Source organism: Coregonus lavaretus (assembly GCF_964263955.1).
Source record: "Coregonus lavaretus genome assembly, chromosome: 37".
Taxonomy (NCBI): Eukaryota; Metazoa; Chordata; class Actinopteri; order Salmoniformes; family Salmonidae; genus Coregonus; species Coregonus lavaretus.
In genome coordinates this window covers 19,289,997-19,312,262 of record NC_140024.1, presented here as the reverse complement: position 1 = coordinate 19,312,262, position 22,266 = coordinate 19,289,997, and the positions used below count along the sequence as shown (strand labels likewise).

Sequence of the window (22,266 nt, the reverse complement as noted above, 5' to 3'; positions counted from 1 at the left end):
AACAAAGGGTATATAACAAAGTATTGAGAAACTTTTGTTATTGACCAAATACTTATTTTCCACCATAATTTGCAAATAAATAAATTAAAAATCCTACAATGTGATTTTCTGGAATATTTTTTCTCATTTTGTCTGTCATAGTTGACGTGTACCTATGATGAAAATTACAGGCCTCTCTCATCTTTTTAAGTGGGAGAACTTGCACAATTGGTGGCTGACTAAATACTTTTTTCCCCACTGTATGGAAGTAAAGTGGAAGAGACGGTTACTTTCACAGGGTATAACGTTCTGTAGCCTAACAAACACATGTGCTTTACTACATTGGCTCTTTCCCAGGTATGGCATCCTATTCCTATATCCATACAGTGGCCTACTACACATCATTGCTCTTACATGAAAGCCAGCTCCCCCAGAAGTCCCTGCAGTGCAGCCTGTGTATATTTCATCAGTGTATCTTATATAACCATTTCTTTATTGATACTCCTTGCTTATTGAGTAAAAAGAGGAGAGATCCTCCATGCCAGAGCAAGAAAATGTATCTTTATGATCCTATCTCCAACTTAAAAAAAAGGGGCTCAATCATGGAATCTTCAGTCACGTCACCAAAAACTGGAGGCGGGTAACCAGTCTTTGATCAAGCTGTGAACTTGCCGGGACCCTGGCTTTGCTCTCACTTATTAAGCTCCTCAAAGATTCAGATTACTTCAAGCCATTTTCACTGGCATATGGCTTCAGCCAGCGTCTCATCAGAGAGCAGATTGAGACCAAATCACTCATGGATACACACTTGGCTAGGAAATGGTAAGGTCAAAGACTATGGTAAAGCCAAGTATAATAATATGCCATTTAGCAGACGCTTTTATCCAAAGCAACTTACAGTCATGCGTGCATAATTTTTTTTTTTGTTGTGTATGGGTGGTCCCGGGGATCGAACCCACTACCTTGGCGTTACAAGCGCCGTGCTCTACCAGCTGAGCTACAGAGGACTCATAATTAATGCAGACATACAGATTAAAAGCCAGGTTGTCACTGTGGGGACGTTATTGAAGCCATGATATATACAGTACATAGCTTTTGGTAGGATATCTCTCTCACAGAGAGGAAAACAGGCCACTGAGGATTTTCAGGATCTCTAATTTTCAGAGGAATAAAATCAGCTCAAGCAATCTAATTTTACTGACAGTTAAAGGGGAAATGGTGTTGCTTGCTCAGTATTTCATTTTTATCAATATTTTCCACAACACTGTGGATTAACATAGCTTGATTCAAAATATGAACCATGACGGTGTCATTTTCCATTAGCTTATTCCATCTCCTGTATCCATCACTACGTCTACAACTGTTAAATGTCAACCTTTTGAAAGGCATCCTCTCCAATCCCATGCAGGGTCTTGCCTAGCTGAAAAATAAGGCGCAACATAAAAACGCATTGAATGTGTTTCTTTCTCTGCTTGAGGTAAAGACTTTATGGATTTTTGCTGAGATAAAAGCTGCCACGTTTGTTCTAAACATATTTGTTTACTGACACCATTCTGAGAGCACAGGGAGATTATTTCAAATCGCATTATCTTTTTAGTTGGTGGTAAAAATGTTGCTTTAGGTTCATCAGGACTTGAAATATGTCTGACTGTGGGGCTGGCCATGGGGGACTTACAGGACATTTCCCTTCACAGTCTTGCCCAGGCAACTTAAAACAGAATGATATGAAACAGTACAAAAACAACATGAGGAATCAACATTGGCATAGGAGACCAATGATAGAGCCTCTCAACAAATATCTAACATTGGAATACAAAGCAATTGCCTTTGAAGCTGTGGAAGTCAACAGACCACAATACTGAATTTGCTGAATGTGCTACAGCAGGCCTATGGATCTCGACAACCAGAGGTTATCCCAGATCATGTGTTTAATGGTTGAAAGCTTGAGAGCCTAGGTGTCATAGATAATACCTACTCAGATATCTTTAGGAGCCTTTTCTATCTCTCTCCCTGGCTTAACTTCACCTCTGTCTGACAGTGGAGCTGCCATGCTATCGATCCTCCCACACCCCCACCTCAGGCCCAGACGGCGGGCACAAGGGCAGCCACTAAACCTGTGGGTAAAGAGAAAGAGGACCCCCCTGCTGAATGCAATTGGGATTTGAGAAAGTTAAACACTTCTCAAGCACAAAATTCCAGCCTGGGCAGCAGAGAGGGGATTCTCTCTCCAGGCCCTGTGGACGCTCCCGATCAGAAGGTCAGTTCTATCATCACGGTCCCTCTCACCAGCCTCTCCTCCCTTCCCCAGCATCCCCACTGCTGTGTAGGGGCTCAGCTCTCTCATTTACCTCAAACGCTGCTGTCAACACTTTTGCTGCTGCCCTTGACTCGACGCGACACAGGGTTCGTATCCCGAGAACGCCAGGTTGAGGTGGAGAAGGACGAAAGTGCAAAATGGAAGAAGGGCGATATTGGATAAGGTGTTACAGAGAACAAGCTATAGGCTACACTAGAGTGGTGGGGGGGGGGCCTACCTTGAGATATTGTATTATACCCTGCCTGTGGTGACCTCAATGAAACCGATAAATACAAAGTAGAAAACATTCCCTTGATACCAATGACCATGAAACATTACCTTGACAGAAGAAAGTTAGTCATGATAGTCATAGCTTCATCTCCTGGTCTTGTCCAACCGGACGTTACAGAATCCATAGAAATTGAGCTTACAGAGCTGAAAGCATGGCTTTTGAAAGCATAAATCGACCTCTGCTCTGTGATAATGTACCAATACACATATTGAATATGGAGGTTAAAGGATGCTCTGTTGAAGGTCTCCTGGAACTGAGTGTGAAAAGATAGGAAAGCCCATTATTCATACGGTCCTCTGTAGCTCAAATGGTAGAGCATGGCACTTGTAACGCCAGGGTAGTGGGTTCGATCCCCGGGACCACCCATACGTAAAAATGTATGCGCACATGACTGTAAGTCGCTTTGGATAAAAGCGTCTGCTAAATGGCATATTATATTATTATACGTTGACATGAATAGCTTAACTGTCCATACTTTCACAGTCAGTCCCAGCCAAGTTTCTAAGGAGTGGGATGGAGAATGGTGAAAAGACCTGCATGAAATGACTGTCAAATGGTAGTGGTTTCATGGATCATCTACTGCTAGCTGTTACGGTTGTCACTCCTGTAGATCCTCCCTAGTGGACACCTTAATGTCATCCTCACTAGTAAACCTACCAAACATGATTATACACAAAATCAGCCTGTCAAACCCCTTTCACTCCCCATCAAATACCACACTCAACATACCATACATGTCATATTCACTCTCCAGAAGAATGGAGTATGGATCCATAGACACGTGACCAGGAAGCTGACTGAACTACACACAGGTCTCAGGGCTTAAAGGGAGACAAAACAAGCTAAATGCAACCGTTATGTGGCCTGTGAGAAACATTACTTTACCTTCAGTTTAGCTTTTGCCTCACACCATATTCAATGCTAAGATGAACTGCACTTCCTCTGCACAGCCTAATATAAAGCTACACTACTGCTCCATTGACCTAACTACAACCCAGCACCTCCTCTGTTGTTCATGAGAGGTTAAGTGCTTTCCTTTCACATCATAGGTTCAATATATGTCCCAGTTCTAATCACAGATATGAATCAAATGCTGCCTTCTCATCTGCATACCTGACATTAGACTGGTCACAGCCCTGCTCGGTGGATATATAACCTCTAAACGTCAGAACCATGTTTGTACAGAGAGAGGGCTGAACAACAGAGCAGAACAGAGGAGAGGCTTTGGATTGGGGGAGTGCATCAGACACGGGCCAAGCCCAGAGATAAAAGCCTGCTACATCCATTCAAATGTACTCTCACACAGAGTTCAGGTTGTTCAAGAGACAGGTCTTAGTGGTCATTTAGAAGAGCCTCCGTTCATGACGCAACTGGCAGAGTGATGGGGCCAGGCAGTTCAACAGCGAGCCCCACTGATATTTACTAATGGAAGACAAGTGGTGTGTCGGCTACTACTACACAGCCATCAACCAGCTGCTAAAGGGCTTCCATTGGACTGCTTTATTGAGTCATCTTGACAAGTATTTTCGTTACTTTGCACTGCCTGTGAGAAAGAACTCCTGCATGGCCTTTATCTGTACAGACCTGTGAGTCTCATTAAACAAAACACCTGAAGCAGGGAAGGGATGTAGGCTGTATCACCACAACAAAAAGAAGCATGTTTACAAGTCCAAGACAAGTACATTACATAGAGACAATGCAGCGCTAGGCTCCAATCCTGCAGCGCTTCCCCCTCAACACCCCACCCCCTGGGGGTGACAAGACCTTCCTTCATGTTCAAAGATTATCAGTTAATCCAAAATGTGCAGGAGCATGAGACAACGGGAAAGGGACCAATATACGAGGGGGGATTGAGGGAGCTTCAGCTTTTTATTTGTTTGTTGGCTTTCATATTAATCCATAGGAACACAACACATTTTTTCCCTCTTTTTTGGGCATGTGTAAATTATGTTTTAGAGCCATTAAACAGGAGATGACATTTTCAATGGATAGCATGCGAAAGTATTAATTGTAAAGGCCATTATTTGGTGTCCATGAGGCTGAATAAGCTTAGCCACTCCATTCCCCCATTTGCATACAAAATGCTTTATTTTGGCAATCAATGAAAGTGTTCCACTGTATGTGTAGCTTATCACATGCTTGCAGGAAATGGATTCCTTAGCCATCTCGTTAAATTCTGTTGATGCAGAACAATTTGAAACATGGCACAGGCTGCAATGACATTTAAAGATGCCTCGGCTTAATTATATTTTGCAAACATTTGGGGTGTTTGTCCTCAGGGATAAAGTGCCTCCACTACAAAGTTAACTTGTTAATAATTCAAAAATAACCTCTGTTTTTCGCAGAGCACTAATCATTATCTCCTATTAGTAGTGGTTAAGGGCATTCAAGGTGCCATGCACACACAGGGGAGAGACATTCTGCTGTTTATCCGCCTAGCGACTACTTTAAATGGAGTGCTCAGATGAAGCAGAAGTGCGATGAACTGTTTCCTAATTTTCTGTTGTAAAATGCTTGCCATGCAGACACTACAGACCTTGTAAACTTTTGAACCCACGGTCAGGGAGAGAGAGAGTGGTTAAAAAATAGGAGGAACTGGAACACTCACCAAAATGCCGGCTCCCATTCTGCAGGTCCTTGTAGTGGTTTAAATGCTCTGTATTGTCTGATAAAAATAGATTAAAACATCTATTAGGAAACAATAAAACATGCTCTGTAATGTATGGACCTGTTTGTCATATTTCAACAGTGGTATCTTATCTGAGACTAACACAAACACTCAACGTGTTTGATTACACATACAATACTGTATATCAATGTACCCAACATACTATTCAGCCGATTTGCCCTATTTCAATACTGATAAGACAAAACTAGCATACTGTTGACTGGAAATTAAACATTATGAGTTCTTTAAGCTCCAACTGAAAGATGCTTTAGTAATCCCAATCATAAACATAGCTGAATATACAGTATGTGATTCATGTAATTACCAGAGAGAATGTCTGTTGTCTCTTATGCTTTGTTTTAGTTTCTATGTTGATGCCAGACAGAAAGCCTTTTAATGTAAATGGCATCAACATCGTCTTCTTCATTAATGTGACAGCACAGAATGCATATCATTTACCAAGTGGCATCACAAACATTCACAACAGAAAATGACCAGCAGAGCTACAGTACATTACACCAGCCTACTGTATAACAGAAAGTCTAAGCTTTGAGACACTGTATTCCTTTGAGTCGGCCTATTTCAGCTGGTTGAGATGCTTTCAGGCCACATATAGTATAACAGTATATAAGGTGATAAATGAGTACAGTCTGTGGTCATCCATAACAAAGACTCTCCTCTCCTCATTATGTCCAGCAGGCTCCTATCCCAGCAGCTGCACAGCTTCAGCACTCTGTGATTCACCATTTCACCAACAAATCAAATCAAATGTTATTTGTCACATACACGTGTTTAGCAGATGTTATTGCGGGTGTAGCGAAATGCTTGTGCTTCTAGCTCCGACAGTGCAGTAATATCTAACAAGTAATATCTAACAATTTCACAACATATACCCAATACACACAATCTAAGTAAGGAATGGAATTAAGAATATATACACATATGGACGAGCAATGACAGAGCGGCATGGACTAAGATACAGTAGAATATTATATAATACAGTATATACATATGAGATGAGTAATGCAAGATATGTAAACATTATTAAAGTGACTAGTGTTCCATTCTTAAAGTGGCCAGTGATTTCTAGTCTATGTCTATCGGCAGCAGCCTCTAATGTGCTGGTGATGGCTATTTAACAGTCTGATGGCCTTGAGATATAAGCTGTTTTTCAGTCTCTCTGTCCCATCTGTGATGCACCTGTACTGACCTCGCCTTCTGGATAACAGTGGGGTGAACAGGCAGTGGCTCATGTGGTTGATGTCCTTGATGATCTTTTTGGCCTTCCTGTGACATCGGGTGCTGTAGGTGTCCTGGAGGGCGGGTAGTTTTCCCCCGGTAATGTGTTGGGCAGACCGCACCACCCTCTGGAGAGCCCTGCGGTTGCGGGTGGTGCAGTTGCCGTACCAGGCAGTGATACAGCCCAACAGGATGCTCTCAATTGTGCATCTGTAAAAGTTTGTGAGGGTTTTAGGTGTCAAGCCAAATGTATTCAGCCTCCTGAGGTTGAAGAGGCTGTTGCGCCTTCTTCACCACAGTCTGTGTGGGTGGACCATTTCAGTTTGTCAGTGATGTGTACGCCAAAGAACTTAAAGATTTCCACCTTCTCCACTGCGGTCCCGTTGATGTGGATAGGGGGGTGCATCCTCTGCTGTTTCCTGAAGTCCACGATCATCTCCTTTGTTTTGTTGATGTTGAGTGAAAGGTTATTTTCCTGGCACCACACTCCCAGAGCCCTCACCTCCTCCCTGAAAGGCTGTCTCGTCATTGTTGGTAATCAAGCCTACTACTGTTGTGTTTTCTGCAAACTTGATGATTGAGTTGGAGGAGTGCTTGGCCATGCAGTCATGGGTGAACAGGGAGTACAGGAGTGGGATGAGCACGCACTCTTGTGGGGCCCCAGTGTTGAGGATCAGCGAAGTGGTGGTGTATCAGCCAACATGGCAGAGGGAATCCTGGAATCAGACAGATAGACAAGATGAGTGAACATATAGACAGAGACTGTATATTACCTGTGCTGCATTAGCCCTGAGGCCCTCCAGTACTGATAGAGGTAACTGCAGGCATGTTTCTCCAGCCAAAGGGTAGGCACACTGAGCTGCAGCCTTACAACACTGCAGCTGTGGGTAAAACCCTGATGGAGCAGAACCAAGGGGGGGGGGGGGTTCAATGATCTGTGTGTTTGTATTTAGTGTGTGTGTGTTTAGTGTGTGTGTGTGTGTTTGTGTGTGTGTGTGCACTTGCGAGAAAGGGCACACATCCAGCATAGCGCAAATAAACATGCGATTTCACTGTGTACCTCACACAGCGCAATGCCACGGAGACGCTGAGACACCTTAAATAAAATCATCTCCACCCCCGCTGGCGCAGATCAAAGTTGTATCAGGTGAACTTCAGCGGCGGCTCCACCCTGGTGGCGCGCCCCTCTGGTGCCCAGCACAGGGCTAACACAATCAAAGGGGAAGACACAGATGCAGTTCACAGCTGAGTAACTCTATATGTCAAACAAAGCTAATCAATTGTTCATTCCCTCTGTGAAAAGACGATCAGCCATGGCTTACCTTTAAAATGATAGGCAGGTGTAATTATCCTCTCTCTCTCTCCCTCTCTGTGAAACAAACAGAACAGAATAAAACATGGCTTGTTTTAGTCATTTAGCAGACGCTCTTATCCAGAGCGACTTACAGTTAAGTGAGTGCATACATTTTTCATACTGGCCCCCCGTGGGAATCGAACCCACAACCCTGGCGTTGCAAGCTCCATGCTCTACCAACTGAGCTACAGGATTTCATTCATGGAAATGCAAAAAGCTTAAATTACTGTTTTTGTCACAGCAGATGTTACAATTGTGATATGTTGATTAGTTTTTTGTTGCTGACCTGTTTTCTTTCCAAATAATAACGTATATCTGAATGTGTGGATGAATAAGAAGCTAGCCTTGCCCTTGTCTTTGTAGTTAAAGTCTAGATGGAGATTATGTATAGTAGGCTCTCATCCAGTGAGTTGGGTCTCACCACTTGTACAACTATGCTGCAGGTCAGATTACAGTGTAAACAACTCTTGAAAGCTAATCAGCAGACACATACAGTGCATTCGGAAAGTTTTCAGACCCCTTGACTTTTTCCACATTTTGTTACGTTACAGCCTTATTCTAAAATGTATTAAATTGTTGTTTTTTTCCCCTCATCGATCTACACACAATACCCCATAACAGGTTTTTAGAAATGTTTGCAAATTCATAAAAAATGAAAAAAAAACTGAAATATGACATTTACATAAGTATTCAGACCCTTTACTCAGTACTTTGTTGAAGCACCTTTGGCAGCGATTACAGCCTTGAGTCTTCTTGGGTATGACGCGACAAGCTTGGCACACCTGTATTTGGGGAGTTTCTCCCATTCTTCTCTGCAGATCCTCTCAAGCTCGGTCAGGTTGGATGGGGAGCGTCGCTGCACAGCTATTTTCAGGTCTCTCCAGAGATGTTCGATCGGGTTCAAGTCCGGGCTCTGGCTGGGCCACTCAAGGACATTCAGAGACTTGTTCCAAAGCCACTCCTGCATTGCCTTGGCTGTGTGCTTAGGGTCGTTGTCCTGGTGGAAGGTGAACCTTCTTCCCAGTCTGAGGTCCTGAGCGCTCTGGAGCAGGTTTTCATCAAGGATCTCTCTGTACTTTGCTCCATTCATCTTTCCCTCGATCCTGACTAGTCTCCCAGTCCCTGACACTGAAAAACATCCCCACAGCATGATGCTGCCACCACCACGCTTCACCGTAGGGATGGTGCCAGGTTTCCTCCAGACGTGCCGCTTGGCATTCAGGCCAAAGAGTTCAATCTTGGTTTCTTCAGACCAAAGAATCTTGTTTCTCATGGTCTGAGAGTCCTTTAGGTGCCTTTTGGCAAACTCCAAGCGGGCTGTCATGTGCCTTTTACTGAGGAGTGGCTTCCGTCTGGCCACTCCACCATAAAGGCCTGATTGGTGGAGTGCTGCAGAGATGGTTGTCCTTCTGGAAGGTTCTTCCATCTCCACAGAGGAACTCTGGAGCTCTGTCAGAGTGACCATCGGGTTCTTGGTCACCTCCCTGACCAAGGCCCTTCTCCCCCGATTGCTCAGTTTGGTCAGGCGGCCAGCTCTAGGAAGAGTCTTGGTGGTTCCAAACTTCTTCCATTTAAGAATGATGGTGGCCGCTGTGTTCTTGGGGTCCTTCAATGCTGCAGACATTTTTTTCTACCCTTCCCCAGATCTGTGCCTTGACACAATCCTGTCTCGGAGCTCTACGGACAATTCCTTCAACCTCATGGCTTGGTTTTTGCTCTGGCATGCACTGTCAAATGTGGGACCTTAAATAGACAGGTGTGTGCCTTTCCGAATCATGTCTAATCACTTGAATTTACCACATCCAATCAAGTTGTAAAAACATTTCAAGGATGATCAATGGAAACAGGATGCACCTGAGCTCAATTTCGAGTTATATAGCAAAGGGTCTGAATATTTATGATAATAAGGTTTTTCTGTTTTTTATAAATTTGCAAACATTTCTAAAAACCTGTTTTTGCTTCGTCATTATGAGGTATTGTGTGTAGATTGATGAGGACATTTTTTTATTTAATCAATTTTAAAATAAGGCTGTAACGTAACAAAATGTGGAAGAAGTCAAGGGGTCTGAATACTTTCCGAATGCACTGTATGCAACCTCTGAAACAGCACAATAGACCTACTTCATTATCATCATCACCACACTTGCTGTCATAGCTGGCAATGGCCACTAATGCCCTCCATAGATAATAGAACAGTTGTTCTATCTCTATGTAGAACAGTTGTTCTATCTCTATGTAGAACAGTTGTTCTATCTCTATGTGCCCACCAATATTTGATGTGTATTGATGTGTATACAGGGATCATCTGTGAAAGAGAACTCCCTGTTAAAATAAAGGTTAACTAAAATAAATTACTTCTGTTTATGATTTGGGTGGGGATAATCATAAAGGTAGCACACATTTAAATTTGATCCCATGGTCATTTGTTACCAGTGGATTATTCAAATCCTTGGGGCAACTGTCCTTCTTGTGATGCTAATAAATAAAAGTCTGACAACAGCAGCAGTAAAGCCACTCAAGGACTGTCCTAGCTGTACAGCACAGCATCCTCCTTCGACTCCATTAATCCACCTCATTCACTTTTCACAACTGTCTTTGTTCTATGAATATAAAGGCCTGGGATTAGAAACAGTATGTCCTTCATGACACTCAAAGCCAGGTTCATCCCCATCAATATCAAATAAAAAATTAAACCTTCTCCATATATAGGGGTGCATTGATTTAATATTTCGCAACCACTGAAAAAGCCCTTGCTCCTACACTCAGCTTGCAATTTGGAAATAAATTGACTGATTTAGACAGAGGCAGAGAGAAGGGGAGGGGAAAAAAACTTGATGTAAACCTGGGCCGGCTACACACTACCACTGAGTAAGGTGACATTGCACAACAAATCACTTGCATGAATATAGAGAAAGAAAACAATTTCCATTTCTGAAAGCAATTTTGTTTGGTGAAGGTGTGTTGATTGCCATGTATGTGAATCTATTGCTCACAAGACATAGAGGAGCATGAACATTTCACAAGAGTCAGTGTTACATTTTGCTGTTAGCATAACAATAAGAGAGAACCCAGGACTTTCATCTAAGGAATTTGAAAAAAAAACTATTTTTCCAAGTACATATAGAAGGGCATGCACGGTAGCCTACCTCTGTTGTGCTTTGTACACTGCTGAGAGGGAGCAGAAATTGCCTGACTTTTGCTGCAGCGAGTCTATTGTATTTTAATTGAGCCTAATGAAGAATAATTAAGTAATTAAAGACTTGATAAGAGAGGCGCAGTAAACAGATAAAGGCAGAGTGCCTAGTATTACCAATGTGCCTCACTGCAGTGTGAATTGGCCATACTCTCACACATACCTCCTGCATGGCATCGTCCAAACTAGAAGCAAATTACCGAAGGCACTGTCCAAAATGTACCCACAGACCTTAGTATTTAATTCCTCATAATGGCTTTTCCATGTGTCTGTGAGCATGCATGTGGTCGAATTCAAAATGTAATACTTCCCAGTTGGATTTTGGAAATGAGAGTACACTGTGATATTTTCACCACTCTGACATTAGCAGGTTTTATTTTTTGAGTAATTGCACAGCGTGATGTGTACTTATGGGTTTCCATGAGAACCATCAAAGTCTTATTTTAACAATACTGCAATTATGGGGAACATGGAAATACATTTTAAGCCAATTCACAGTTGAGTCGACTAGAATAATAGGAAAATAAAAGTGAAATGGGGGAGGGAGGGGGGGGGGGGGGGGTGACAGTGGTAAAATTAAACTATTTTCTTCAAAGTACCCACAATTTAAGGCCAAGAATCACAATAATCGAAATCCCTAATACCCACATATTATTAAATGCTATGGCACATCCACAGTACTTTGAAGTAAGTGTGTGGTGGCAAAAACTCACAGCATATTGCTCGCTATCTGCCATATTAAACATCTGTACTCTCTGTTCAAATCATATGCTGGTTGGCACTGATAATCTACACATAATCCATTCCTCCAAGAGAGGGTAAACAAATGCATATTTGTTTCCCAGGATTAAAAGATTATTGTGGGTGCATGGCCAATAATGTACAATGGTGCCAGTTTTCACAGAATTTCATTTCAACACAAATATTGGTAAGACCTATAAGACCTATAAAGGTTTGAGTTTAACGCCACATTGTAAAATTATAATATCTTGAATATAGGTAAGCAAAAGATGCCTGTGAGAGCTCCTGTACATTGACTCCATGCTGGCCATGCAGTTCACACTAACTTGGACTTGATCTGAGTGTTTTATGTTTATAATCTAAGCGTGAAGCTCAAGGATTACCAAACCACATTGGAGGAGGTATTTTGATGTGGCCTGCCTGGGAGCAGTGACAGAATGCTGTGAGAGACAGGGTGGCAACCTTCAGAATGATATTACTGCAACAGCCACATTGTTTTCTTTCTTTGCATGCCTTCTAAAAATGTCACCTTTCCGGGAAAATGTAATTGCTTTAATAAATCTATGAACAGACCTCATGTGGCTAAACTATACATTCACACTCATAAAACAAAGTGAGTGGGCCCTAACCAAGGCCTATTGTAGACTAGCCTAGGCTACGTTTGGAGTTTAGTCTGCTAGCCTACGCAGGCTACAAAACTATCACATAAAATAAAACATCCTGGGGCAATTATAATTGCACAATGAACACAATTACTGTAGGCCAACTTTGGTAATGAGACTAGACTGACATTGTTTCAAGGAGACCTTTGTCAATATTCCTGAAGCACTGATACTGTAGGCCATGTAACATATCAAACATATGGAACCATATCTGTAAAGTTTAGAGTAGGGTAAGTATTTTGTTGGGTGACTTGTCATAAATAGTTACAATCTGGCCTACTGCTCTTAATTCGGAATATAATAGGCCGCTCGACCATCCTCCCTGTACCACCTATGCCATGGTAAATGGAATTTACAGATCTAACAGAAACCGCCATCTTTATACTCAAGGTAACTGACCCAGTCCTTGATTACAATTGCCAACTGCTGAGACGGTCCATGCTATCTGGGTCTTTGGGCCGTCCCTACCCTAACCATTTAAAATGTAAACTTCAATGGGGTAGGAACGTCCCAAGGAATCCAGATAGCATGGACCCACCTGAGATGGGCAAGGGCTGCTTTCAAAACTGCAAAAGTTTCGACCTACAGGTTGTTTTATCATACTGAAGTAATTCAAAAAGTATTACACTAAAGGGCCAAGGAATAGAATTGCGTTACCTGATTGAGCGTAAAAACATGATAATTTACTGCAGGCATAGGGACAACAGGTAGCCTAACACCAGTGGAGGCTGCTGGGAGGAGCTATAGGAGGACAGGCTCATTGTAATGAATGGAATGGTCTCAAACATATGGAAACCACGTTTGACTCCGTTCCTTTTAATTCCATTCCAGCCGTTACCATGAGCCTGTCCTCCTATAGCTCCTCCCACCAGCCTCCACTGCCTAACACATTGATCAGCCTACATTAGAATTAGATTACAGACAAGGAAAATGAAGGATACATTTCAAATGGCCTCCTGTGGCTTCATGGACCAATCACTATGCGAATACAAATCAAAACATGATGTGATTGGTAAATGTTGCAGAAATCTGACCAATTGCATTTGCTCCTCAATTCGTGACGCACCTTGGTTGTAGAGCAAGGTAGTGGCAGTGTTCCTTTCCAATAGCTAAACCTGTACTGCCATCTGATGGATATCTTTAGAATTACACGGTAGGGCCTACTTTGTTAGACCGCGGATGATGCCTCTCGTGGATGAGAATGCAAGCAGGCATTACATTTACATTTTAGTCATTTAGCAGACGCTCTTATCCAGAGCAATTTACAGTTAATGAGTGCATACATTTTCATACTGGCCCCCTGTGGGAAACGATCCCACAACCCTGGCGTTGCAATTGCCATGCTATATTATTTGCATTTTAGTTAACCCTAACCTTTTTCCTAATCTAACCTAATTCTCCTAACCTGCTGCGTAAATCCTCCTGACCTGCTACGAATAGTAACAGCTGAGGTTAATTTGACAAAACCTGGATCCCTTCTAGCCATGACCACTGCAAACTGCATCAAAATACACCAATCACAAAGCCAAAACAAAACAGGTCACTTCCGTCAAGCTGTAAAATCAGGAAGGATGCTGGAGGTTTGAGGTGTCCACTAGTTACAACAGCCACAAAGTCCAAATGGATTATGTCGTAAAAATTCGCTTTTAGGTCTACATTTCAGGTTAGGGTTGGCATAAGGTTAGCAGTGTGGTTAAGGTTTGGTTTAAAATCAGATTTGAAGAAGATACATTGTAGAAATGGGCGGGGTTTAGCCATAATTATGACTTTGTGGTTGTGGTAACTAGTGACGACCAGAGGCTTGATGTACAGCCAGAGATACTCCTTACCCTACTTTCTCTAATATCTCTGGTACAGTTTATCTGTGAAAAAATGTCGATGACAACTATGCAGAAGGTTACTCTGATTTCCTGCTCTGTCCTCTGTGTTTCGTTATTCCTTCCCAAAATGCTTTTACCGAGAGGGAAGAAGGATGTAGGGCAGCCCGAGGGTAAGGCAGCTTATCACTGATCCGTTCTGTTGTTGATGTGCAGCTCGGCTTTGATGCTTGGAAGATAATTCCATATTTTACATATCGTTCTAGCCATCTACAAACCTGCCAGCAAAGCTAGATAATGTATAATACATAACTGCATTTAAATATCGAATACTGCATTTCATATAAGTCTTACTTTTTACCAATAGCCTACCACTGTAAGTTATAACCTACAATATTGTCATCATCATCAGGTTGTATGCATCTATTTAGTCTAGGAGGTTATCCTCTGCGCTATGTTCTGCTCCCCATTGCCCTTGCCAGTTTTGTGAACTCCTACACCACTCAAATAAAGTCAAATAAAGTCATTGTAATTTGTCATGGTTTTTTTCTTTTTCTTCCTGTTCTTCATTGTGACCATCTCTCTCCATAAATATTATACTGTATCTTTCACCCGTTATATCTGTCAGAGGGGGCCTGTGCTGTGCTGTGCTGTGCTGTGCTGTGCTGTGCTGTGCTGTGCTGTGCTGTGCTGTGTTCAGTGCTGTGTTGTGTTCAGTGCTGTGTTCAGTAAACTGTAAGTTGATTAACCCGTCATTCATATCAAACATCTATACTGGGCAATATTCCACTTGAATACCATTGAATGCTGCAGGCTTCTTCCCAGTGTGTTGATCAGTGCTCTCTGCTCTCATTCCTAGTTGGTCCTGGGTATTATCCTCCCATGATGCATCACCTACAGATGCCAGAGGAGGGCCTTGGACAGTGGATGGAGGGGACTCATGACTCTGGGCCCCACAGCCCTGAGGTCCTGGCTAAAGTCAAAGGCATGGGCACACTTCAGATCCGAGGAGCCACTAAATCCAATCTGATCAGCCAGGTCATTCCCATCTATGGATTTGGAATCCTACTCTACATCCTCTTCATCATATTCAAGGTAAGCTACACTACGTCCATCCACCCTAGACTGGCTCAGTCAAATGGATAGGAAAACGATTTAGAGGGGGTGTTATCATACATGCAGGCAGGAATGTAGAAGATGTAGGCTTTATTACAGTTTTTAACAGCATCCATGTAATACCTGTACTGGCTAGTAGTCCAGTGCATCCAGTAATTGCATTATTGTATTCACAGATGACAACTAGGCCTAAAGGAAAAAGTACTAAACCGGTATGCCGATTTCCTACAATGTCATCTGAAGCTTGGCAGAAGAAGAGGAGTAAGTAGACAGCATCACATCATTAATACCTAAGCCATTGTGAATGACACGATTATGTATATGATGTGCCTTTTATCTCATAGCGCAGTTGAAAAGAGTCCCACGCACCTGACCTTCCTAACACACACCATTTAGGTCCTATAGTCTGTGATGACTCACCCTGATGAAAGACTAATGCAGGATATAGCACACCCTGCGAGGAGAAATGTGTCATCTGACAAATGAGTTCCTCTCTAACAGTCACCTCTTTCATGACTTTGAGGGCTTATTTTCAATCAACTTCCTTCTTGTTTCATTGTTTTGATCATCCCACTTGTCAGGGCTCCTGCAGAATGTATCAGTAGCTCCAATTTAAGCAACTCCATGATAAGGTAGATTAGGATCCTGTCCAATTCGCAGGGAGCTTTGTTCCCTGCCTTTGTTAGACCTGGATTAGCAATCATAAGTAATGTTTTTTCAGCCCAGCAGGGTCTAATACCAATTAACTGCATGTCTTTTGGATCAGCACTAAGAGGTTTAGTTCCATTCATCAAATGGATGCCAAGGGGGTAGGGGTGGGAACAATTTGACAGGGACAAGCATAGAAATCTATACATGTCCTATGTGTCAATGCCACTCTCACCTTCCAAAATTAGGAAACATTGAGTCACAATAGTTGATTCAAAAGAATCCTGAGTATTGATCGTGTAGTACTGAAAGAGCAGAGTGAATGTTGAATCTCAAGGCTTTCTGCAACATTGGAAAGCAACCCTTGAAACAGTCTGACTGCCATGTTTCCCTCCCAGCAGATGATGAGCTGGCCCAGCTTCAAGAGAAGCTGCTGGAGACAGAGAAGGTGATGGAGAGGATCGTCTCCAGAAGGAGCAGCACTCCTGACAGGTAAACGGCCCATATTTCCATTTACACACTACTTCTCAGTTCAAAGAAGAGCCAAAGAAATGACTCCATTTCAGGGATATGTGGATGCCACATAAAAATGAAAGGGCAAATTCTTTGATTAACTTTCCCACCTTCAGGCATTCCTTTGCTCATGTGCCATTTCAGTTTTTTTGGGCAGATCCAACCATTAAAACATGACAATCTTTATTGGTTCGCACCTTACCCACCATGCAAGTGTAAATTTTGTACTTCATGAAGATTGTACTTCATTGTAGATTTGTTGCAACTTGAAGGAAAGCATGTACATTTAAAAGCCTCCTGTTTTATACAGAGATTGGGGCCACAGATAACTAACAATATTCACTCTGATCTTGCTTAATAAGGGGTATATTAGATCAATAACAGTCAATTAGTGGTTCTCTTAATTTTCACCCCATACTGGAGTAGATTTCCAATCCTTTTCAGAGACAAATATCTCATTTCAGGCCAAATCTCAGCTGTTAACTTCCCATTTTTCACCTCTGCACAATAACTTCTTAATATTGCTCATCCTAGAGGCAGTGTTTAGCTATTCCATTAAAATGTGTTTGTGACTTAACATTTGTAATCTGTGAAAGTGTTGCAGGAAGGCATAAAAGGTTATCATGAGCAAAGTGGAAATGAATAATATCCAGGCTATAGATAAAGATTGATCAGATTGGAAGCACTGTGGTATGAATGGGAGAAGAACCACATTGGTATTGAGGCCCATTTCCCCCCCCTCCTCTCTGCTGCTCTCTGGTGGCATGCAGCAGGACTAGCAGCAAGGTTAGAAGAGCATCCAAGCAGGAGGAGAAGTTACTACGGAAGCTGAGTAAGATCAGCCGGGTGATGCAGGAGGTACGACTGATGGAGGGGGCCACACCTGAGATGGAGGCTGAGATGGTGCCCTACGCTGCTGACTGGGAGGGTAGGTTAACACAACAGGCTCCTCTCTGTCACTCACCACACAGACAATAACTACATTCACATGACGCTTTGAGTACTATTTACTATTTTCTTCTGTAGAATTATGACAGAGGTTAAGTGGAAAAGGTAAGTTAGCAAAAACGTTGGACTGTCTGAGACAGTTGATATTCTGATTGTCCCCTCTGGTAGTGTGTGTCCCTGTCATTCCATGTTTGTGTGTATCTCTCCAGGCTACCCTGAGGAGACCTACCCCCGGTATGAGGAGCCCGGTGGCAGGCGCAGTGGCAATTATGACCCCATCACCATCCTGGAGGAGCCTGCTGCTGACTCAGAGATACTCACTGCTGAGGCCCTGGCTGAGGAGGTGGTGGATGAGGAGGAGGAGGTAGAAGAAGAGGAGGCGGAGGAGGAGGAGGAGCAGCAGCTCTGTCTGCCCCCACCTCCTGAAGGAGGAATTGAAGAAAAGGGTAGTAGTCCCAGCAGAGTAAAAAAGCAAATCAGATTCAGCGACCACAAAGATGTGTTTCACTACCCTAAGCAGGATACGGTCTATGAATATAGGTATGAAGAGGTGAAAGAGGAGGAAGATGATGAAGAAGAGGAGGAGGAGGAGGAAGAAGAGGAGGAGGAGGAAGTAGAGGAGATGGAGGAGGAGGAAGAAGAAGAGGAGGAGCAAGTGGATGAGACAGAGGAAGAGGAAGTAGTAGGTGATGAAGAAGACCCACTGATGGAGGCCGAGGCTCTCAGTTTTAGTTGTGACGTCTGTAGTAATCCAGAAGCAGAAGAAGAGATGGAAGAAGAAGAGTACCTTCTACTGTCTCAGTCTGAAGAGACAGACAGCTTCACCCCACCAGATATGGCTGGGGAGCTGGGGATGGGGAGTTTTCTCAGGATGAGGAACAGGAGAGAGACATAGAGGGCAGAGTCAATGAGGAAACTAGCTCATCCTAAACTAGCCTCTCTAGCCCTTTGACCTTACTGAATGTTCTGAATATTTCCCAGAATGTACCTCTCCTTATGCAAATCCCCATTTATATCCTGTCTCCTTGCGTCCCAGGACAGAAGATGCTGCTCAGTGGGTGAATCTTGTGATCCTAACTAGACTACCTAATACCCTAATATTCATGCTGCTTTAAAGAAAACCATTTACCCACAATTCACCATGTCCTTTGATGACAGACATCAAACTATCTGACTCTAACCTTATTCCAATATGGCAGTCAAGCATTGTAGAGACCCTGGTGTCCTCTGGGATAGATTGTAAACAGAGAGAGAGCAGGGACCCACATGAATGATCTACCTCTGTTTACTAATTTTTTAAGTCCAGGTTTTGTATCTCAAATCTATTAAATGTGGACACATTGTATTAAAAGGTAACATAAAAAATAAAATACAATTCAAAACAGCAACTATTAAGACCAGAATGTATTCGTAATAAAACATGAATTGTCCATGAGTTGGATCTGAGTCTCCTGTTTTCCTGTTGAATACACTGTACAACTGTACCACTGTCCTCGAGGACACTGTCCACTGTCCTAGCTGCCTATTGTCCTTCTTCAACCATATCATCACTTCATTCACATCTAAGGGGGTTCAGTCAGAGACTATACATAGTACTGTGGGTGCATATGACTGTTGTTTGACTAATGACAGGTTTGACTCATTGGAGTTTTATTTTTTTCATAATCAGAGAACTGTGTGTATACAAACACTGTATATTGAACAATGTACACATTTTACATTACAGCGAAACAGCACTTAACACACTCATGGAATGAAAGGGCCTTGTTTCTTGGACACAGAAACTTGATATGAAAAGCTCTGTATTTTTCTGCAAGGATCTAAGCAGTTTGCCTAAAAATTCAGAAGAGTTAGAACACATTACTAAGAAACAGGAATATCATGGTTGATTAAAGTAGACCCTTTTCCATATAACTTACAATAGCAATGAGCTGTCTCATCAGAGATTGTTCTTTGCTGTTTGCCTTCATTTGGCAAAGTCTTCATTTAACACTTAATATCCATAAAATATAAAATAGTTTCATATATTTAGTGAAAGGTTTTTGCCTCTCAAGAAGTGTGGATAGTGGGAATGTCGTAGCCTCCAGCACAGTTCTACAGTATCAGCATAGGTTTGAATCCAGCCTACTGCCCTTTGACACAACCTCTCTATCGTTCCCCATGGTCATCTTCTCTTTCTATCTGTTCAATAAAGTCAGGAAAAATATGTATTTAAAATAAGAGTGTAAAGATATTTATTGAATAAGTAAAAATATGGAGAATAAAAACCCTCCAGTATGCCAGATTCTTAGAGAATGACATCAATATAGGATAACGTGAGAGTTTACTATGTGTGTTAATACACACAGGACTGCTGCTATCCTTGCCATATCTGAGGGGTTTGGTCTCTGATAACATGTGAACTGATTCACATTATCAGATGAACTGATAACCTTCATCTGATAAATTCAGATGAAGATATGAGTTCATCTATAAATCTGCAAACCACAATGCCCATGGTCTTGTGTCTGGTGCCAATAACCGATTCTGTTTGTTATATTACTGAATATATTTTGTTAAGATTTCTGGGGACAAATTAGTAAAGCATATTTTATTCAGGGAGTTGAGAATTTACAGTAGGGGGCATATAAAATACCTGCCTTTAGTGACTTCGTCATCGGAAAATTACATAATCAGATATAACCAAATAGAAAAGGGGCCAAATCCCGTCACCTCAAGAAGTGTTTTTCTTGTAGAGGGTGGGAGAGGAAGCAGGCAGAACAAAGAAACCCAGGATCAGACAGGTCAGCTGCATTACAAAGTCCCGTCCCAGAGAGAGAAGAACATCTGATAAAGTTAAAGCATAACATTGGATTTTGTCTCCAAAGGCACAATATGTACAGCTATTTCACATACACTGTGAACGTCGTTAAAGTGCACCATCCTATACATTCTCATACATGATAGTGTGATATGATGTTTTACAAGATGCACAGATTGTGTGTCATGCCCTTGACTTGACCTGGTCTGTTCATGTCCAATTGATTAACTATCTGTTTTTATCCTATGTGTAGGTATGACAGATATTCCCTTCAATCATGTTGTGTGCTTCAGGCTCCAAAACAAAGATTCAATTAGTGTAAACTAAGGATATGGACACACTTAAGAACAACATACAGGTAACTGCCAGAATAAAGAAAACAATTGAGTAAATGAGGGATACAAAGTATATTGAAAGCAGGTGCTTCCACACAGGTGTGGTTCCAGAGTGAATTAAGCAATTAACATCCCATCATCCTTAGGGTCATGTATAGAAATGCCCAGTTGCACATTATTTTGGCTACCATGGCTAAAAGAAGAGATCTTAGTGACTTTGAAAGAGGGGTCTCAAAGGAGCATATGGGGTTTAAAGGGTGTGTGTCTCAGTCACCAGATCTCAACCCAGTTGAACACTTACGGGAGATTCTGGAGCGGCGCCTGAGACAGCGTTTTCTACCACCATCAACAAAACACCAAATTATGGAATTTCTTGTGGAAAAATTGTGTCACATCCCTCCAATAGAGTTCCAGACACTTGTAGAATCTATGCCAAGGTTGATTGAAGCGGTTCTGGCAGCTCGTGGTGGCCCAATGCCTTATTAAGACACTTTATGTTGGTGTTTCTTTTATTTTGGCATTTACCTGTGTCATGGATATGTATAAATACATAAATAACAATATAAATACATAAATGGATGTGAATGTTATGTGATGTTCAAATGAGTAATATTAGTTACAGTTATGGAGTTAAAGTGTTATTTGTTAGGAGTTTTATCATGAATTATGTTTTCAATCTTGAATGGTCCTAATTTGTAACCTAATGGTTTCCAGTCCAATATTGAATAAGTTAAAGGTGGCATGTGGGTGTTAATTACTACAATGAAACTCCTTCAACCAATTCAACATGAAGATGAACAGTTGTTAGTTTTTTTTTTGCAATACATGTTAAATTCATTGATAAGTAATTAATGGTTTAAAAAATGTTAGAATTCCACAACGGATACATAAAGTAACAGGATTCATTGTTACATATTTAATTTAAAACATGATCTATTAAAATGAGCCTTAAGATGCAAGAGTGGATTAGTCTTTGTGCTTGTCCTGTCCACTGATTGACATATCCTTATCCAGAATAGAGACTGGAAGGGTTCCTTAGGAGCACCAGAACACATACACACACACACACACACACACACACACACACACTCAATAGAAACACTTGCAGACAGTTTGTGCCTCCACACCATCCTCGGCTTAAGCAAATTCCAGGGGGGATTCTCGGACAGTGTTGGGTCCCCATGGTGACCAGGATTAACTGCAGCCCCTGGTGAGGGGACTGATGGACTAATGGAGGCCCATGAGTAGCCCTTCAGTTAGGGGCAGGTAGCTTCTCAGGAGGTAAAGGGGAGAGGATGGCTGCTACTCACAGGCCAGCTTGCTGTCAAAGCTGGAGAGAGCAATGGCGAAGGCTTGGAGGGCACACATAGGGTAGTTATAGTCCATGGTGAATACATCCTCCGCAACCCGCCCAAACTGCATCACAATGTAGTCCGCTAAAGGGGTGAGAAAGAAACAGAAAACGAAGAAGTGATAACTTGATAAATGTGGGTTTTTAGTTACATAAAACAATATAAACTATCTTTACTCAAATCAAAGTGTATTTGTCGCATACACAGATTAGCAGATGTTAAAGCAGGTGCAGACCTTAAAAATCTAACTTTAAAAGAAGTGAGTGAAAATATATTTTTGAATAAGTAAAAATATGGAGAATAAAAACCCTCC

The 22,266-nt window shown here is 42.1% G+C and overlaps 2 protein-coding genes across 2 annotated transcripts in view; one reads left to right on the top strand and one right to left on the bottom strand.

The window, feature by feature from the left end:
• Nucleotides 1–14,296: 14,296 nt before the first annotated feature.
• ric3a (RIC3 acetylcholine receptor chaperone a) lies at nt 14,297–18,900 on the top strand (the record flags this gene model as incomplete). Its single annotated transcript, XM_084154687.1, has 6 exons — nt 14,297–14,414; nt 15,101–15,336; nt 15,534–15,618; nt 16,404–16,497; nt 17,289–17,446; nt 17,676–18,900. 6 exons carry the CDS (start codon nt 14,297–14,299, stop codon nt 18,359–18,361), a joined length of 1,377 nt encoding a protein of 458 aa, XP_084010813.1. The 3' UTR covers nt 18,362–18,900.
• Nucleotides 18,901–21,662: 2,762 nt separating this feature from the next.
• Nucleotides 21,663–22,266, bottom strand: part of tub (TUB bipartite transcription factor) — a gene marked incomplete at its 5' end in the record, with an annotated part of 106,633 nt that continues 106,029 nt past the window's right edge. The window contains one exon of the mRNA XM_084154686.1: nt 21,663–22,037. Within this exon, the coding sequence (XP_084010812.1) occupies nt 21,904–22,037 (134 nt within the window). The 3' untranslated portion in view covers nt 21,663–21,903. The remainder of the gene's footprint in view (nt 22,038–22,266) is intronic.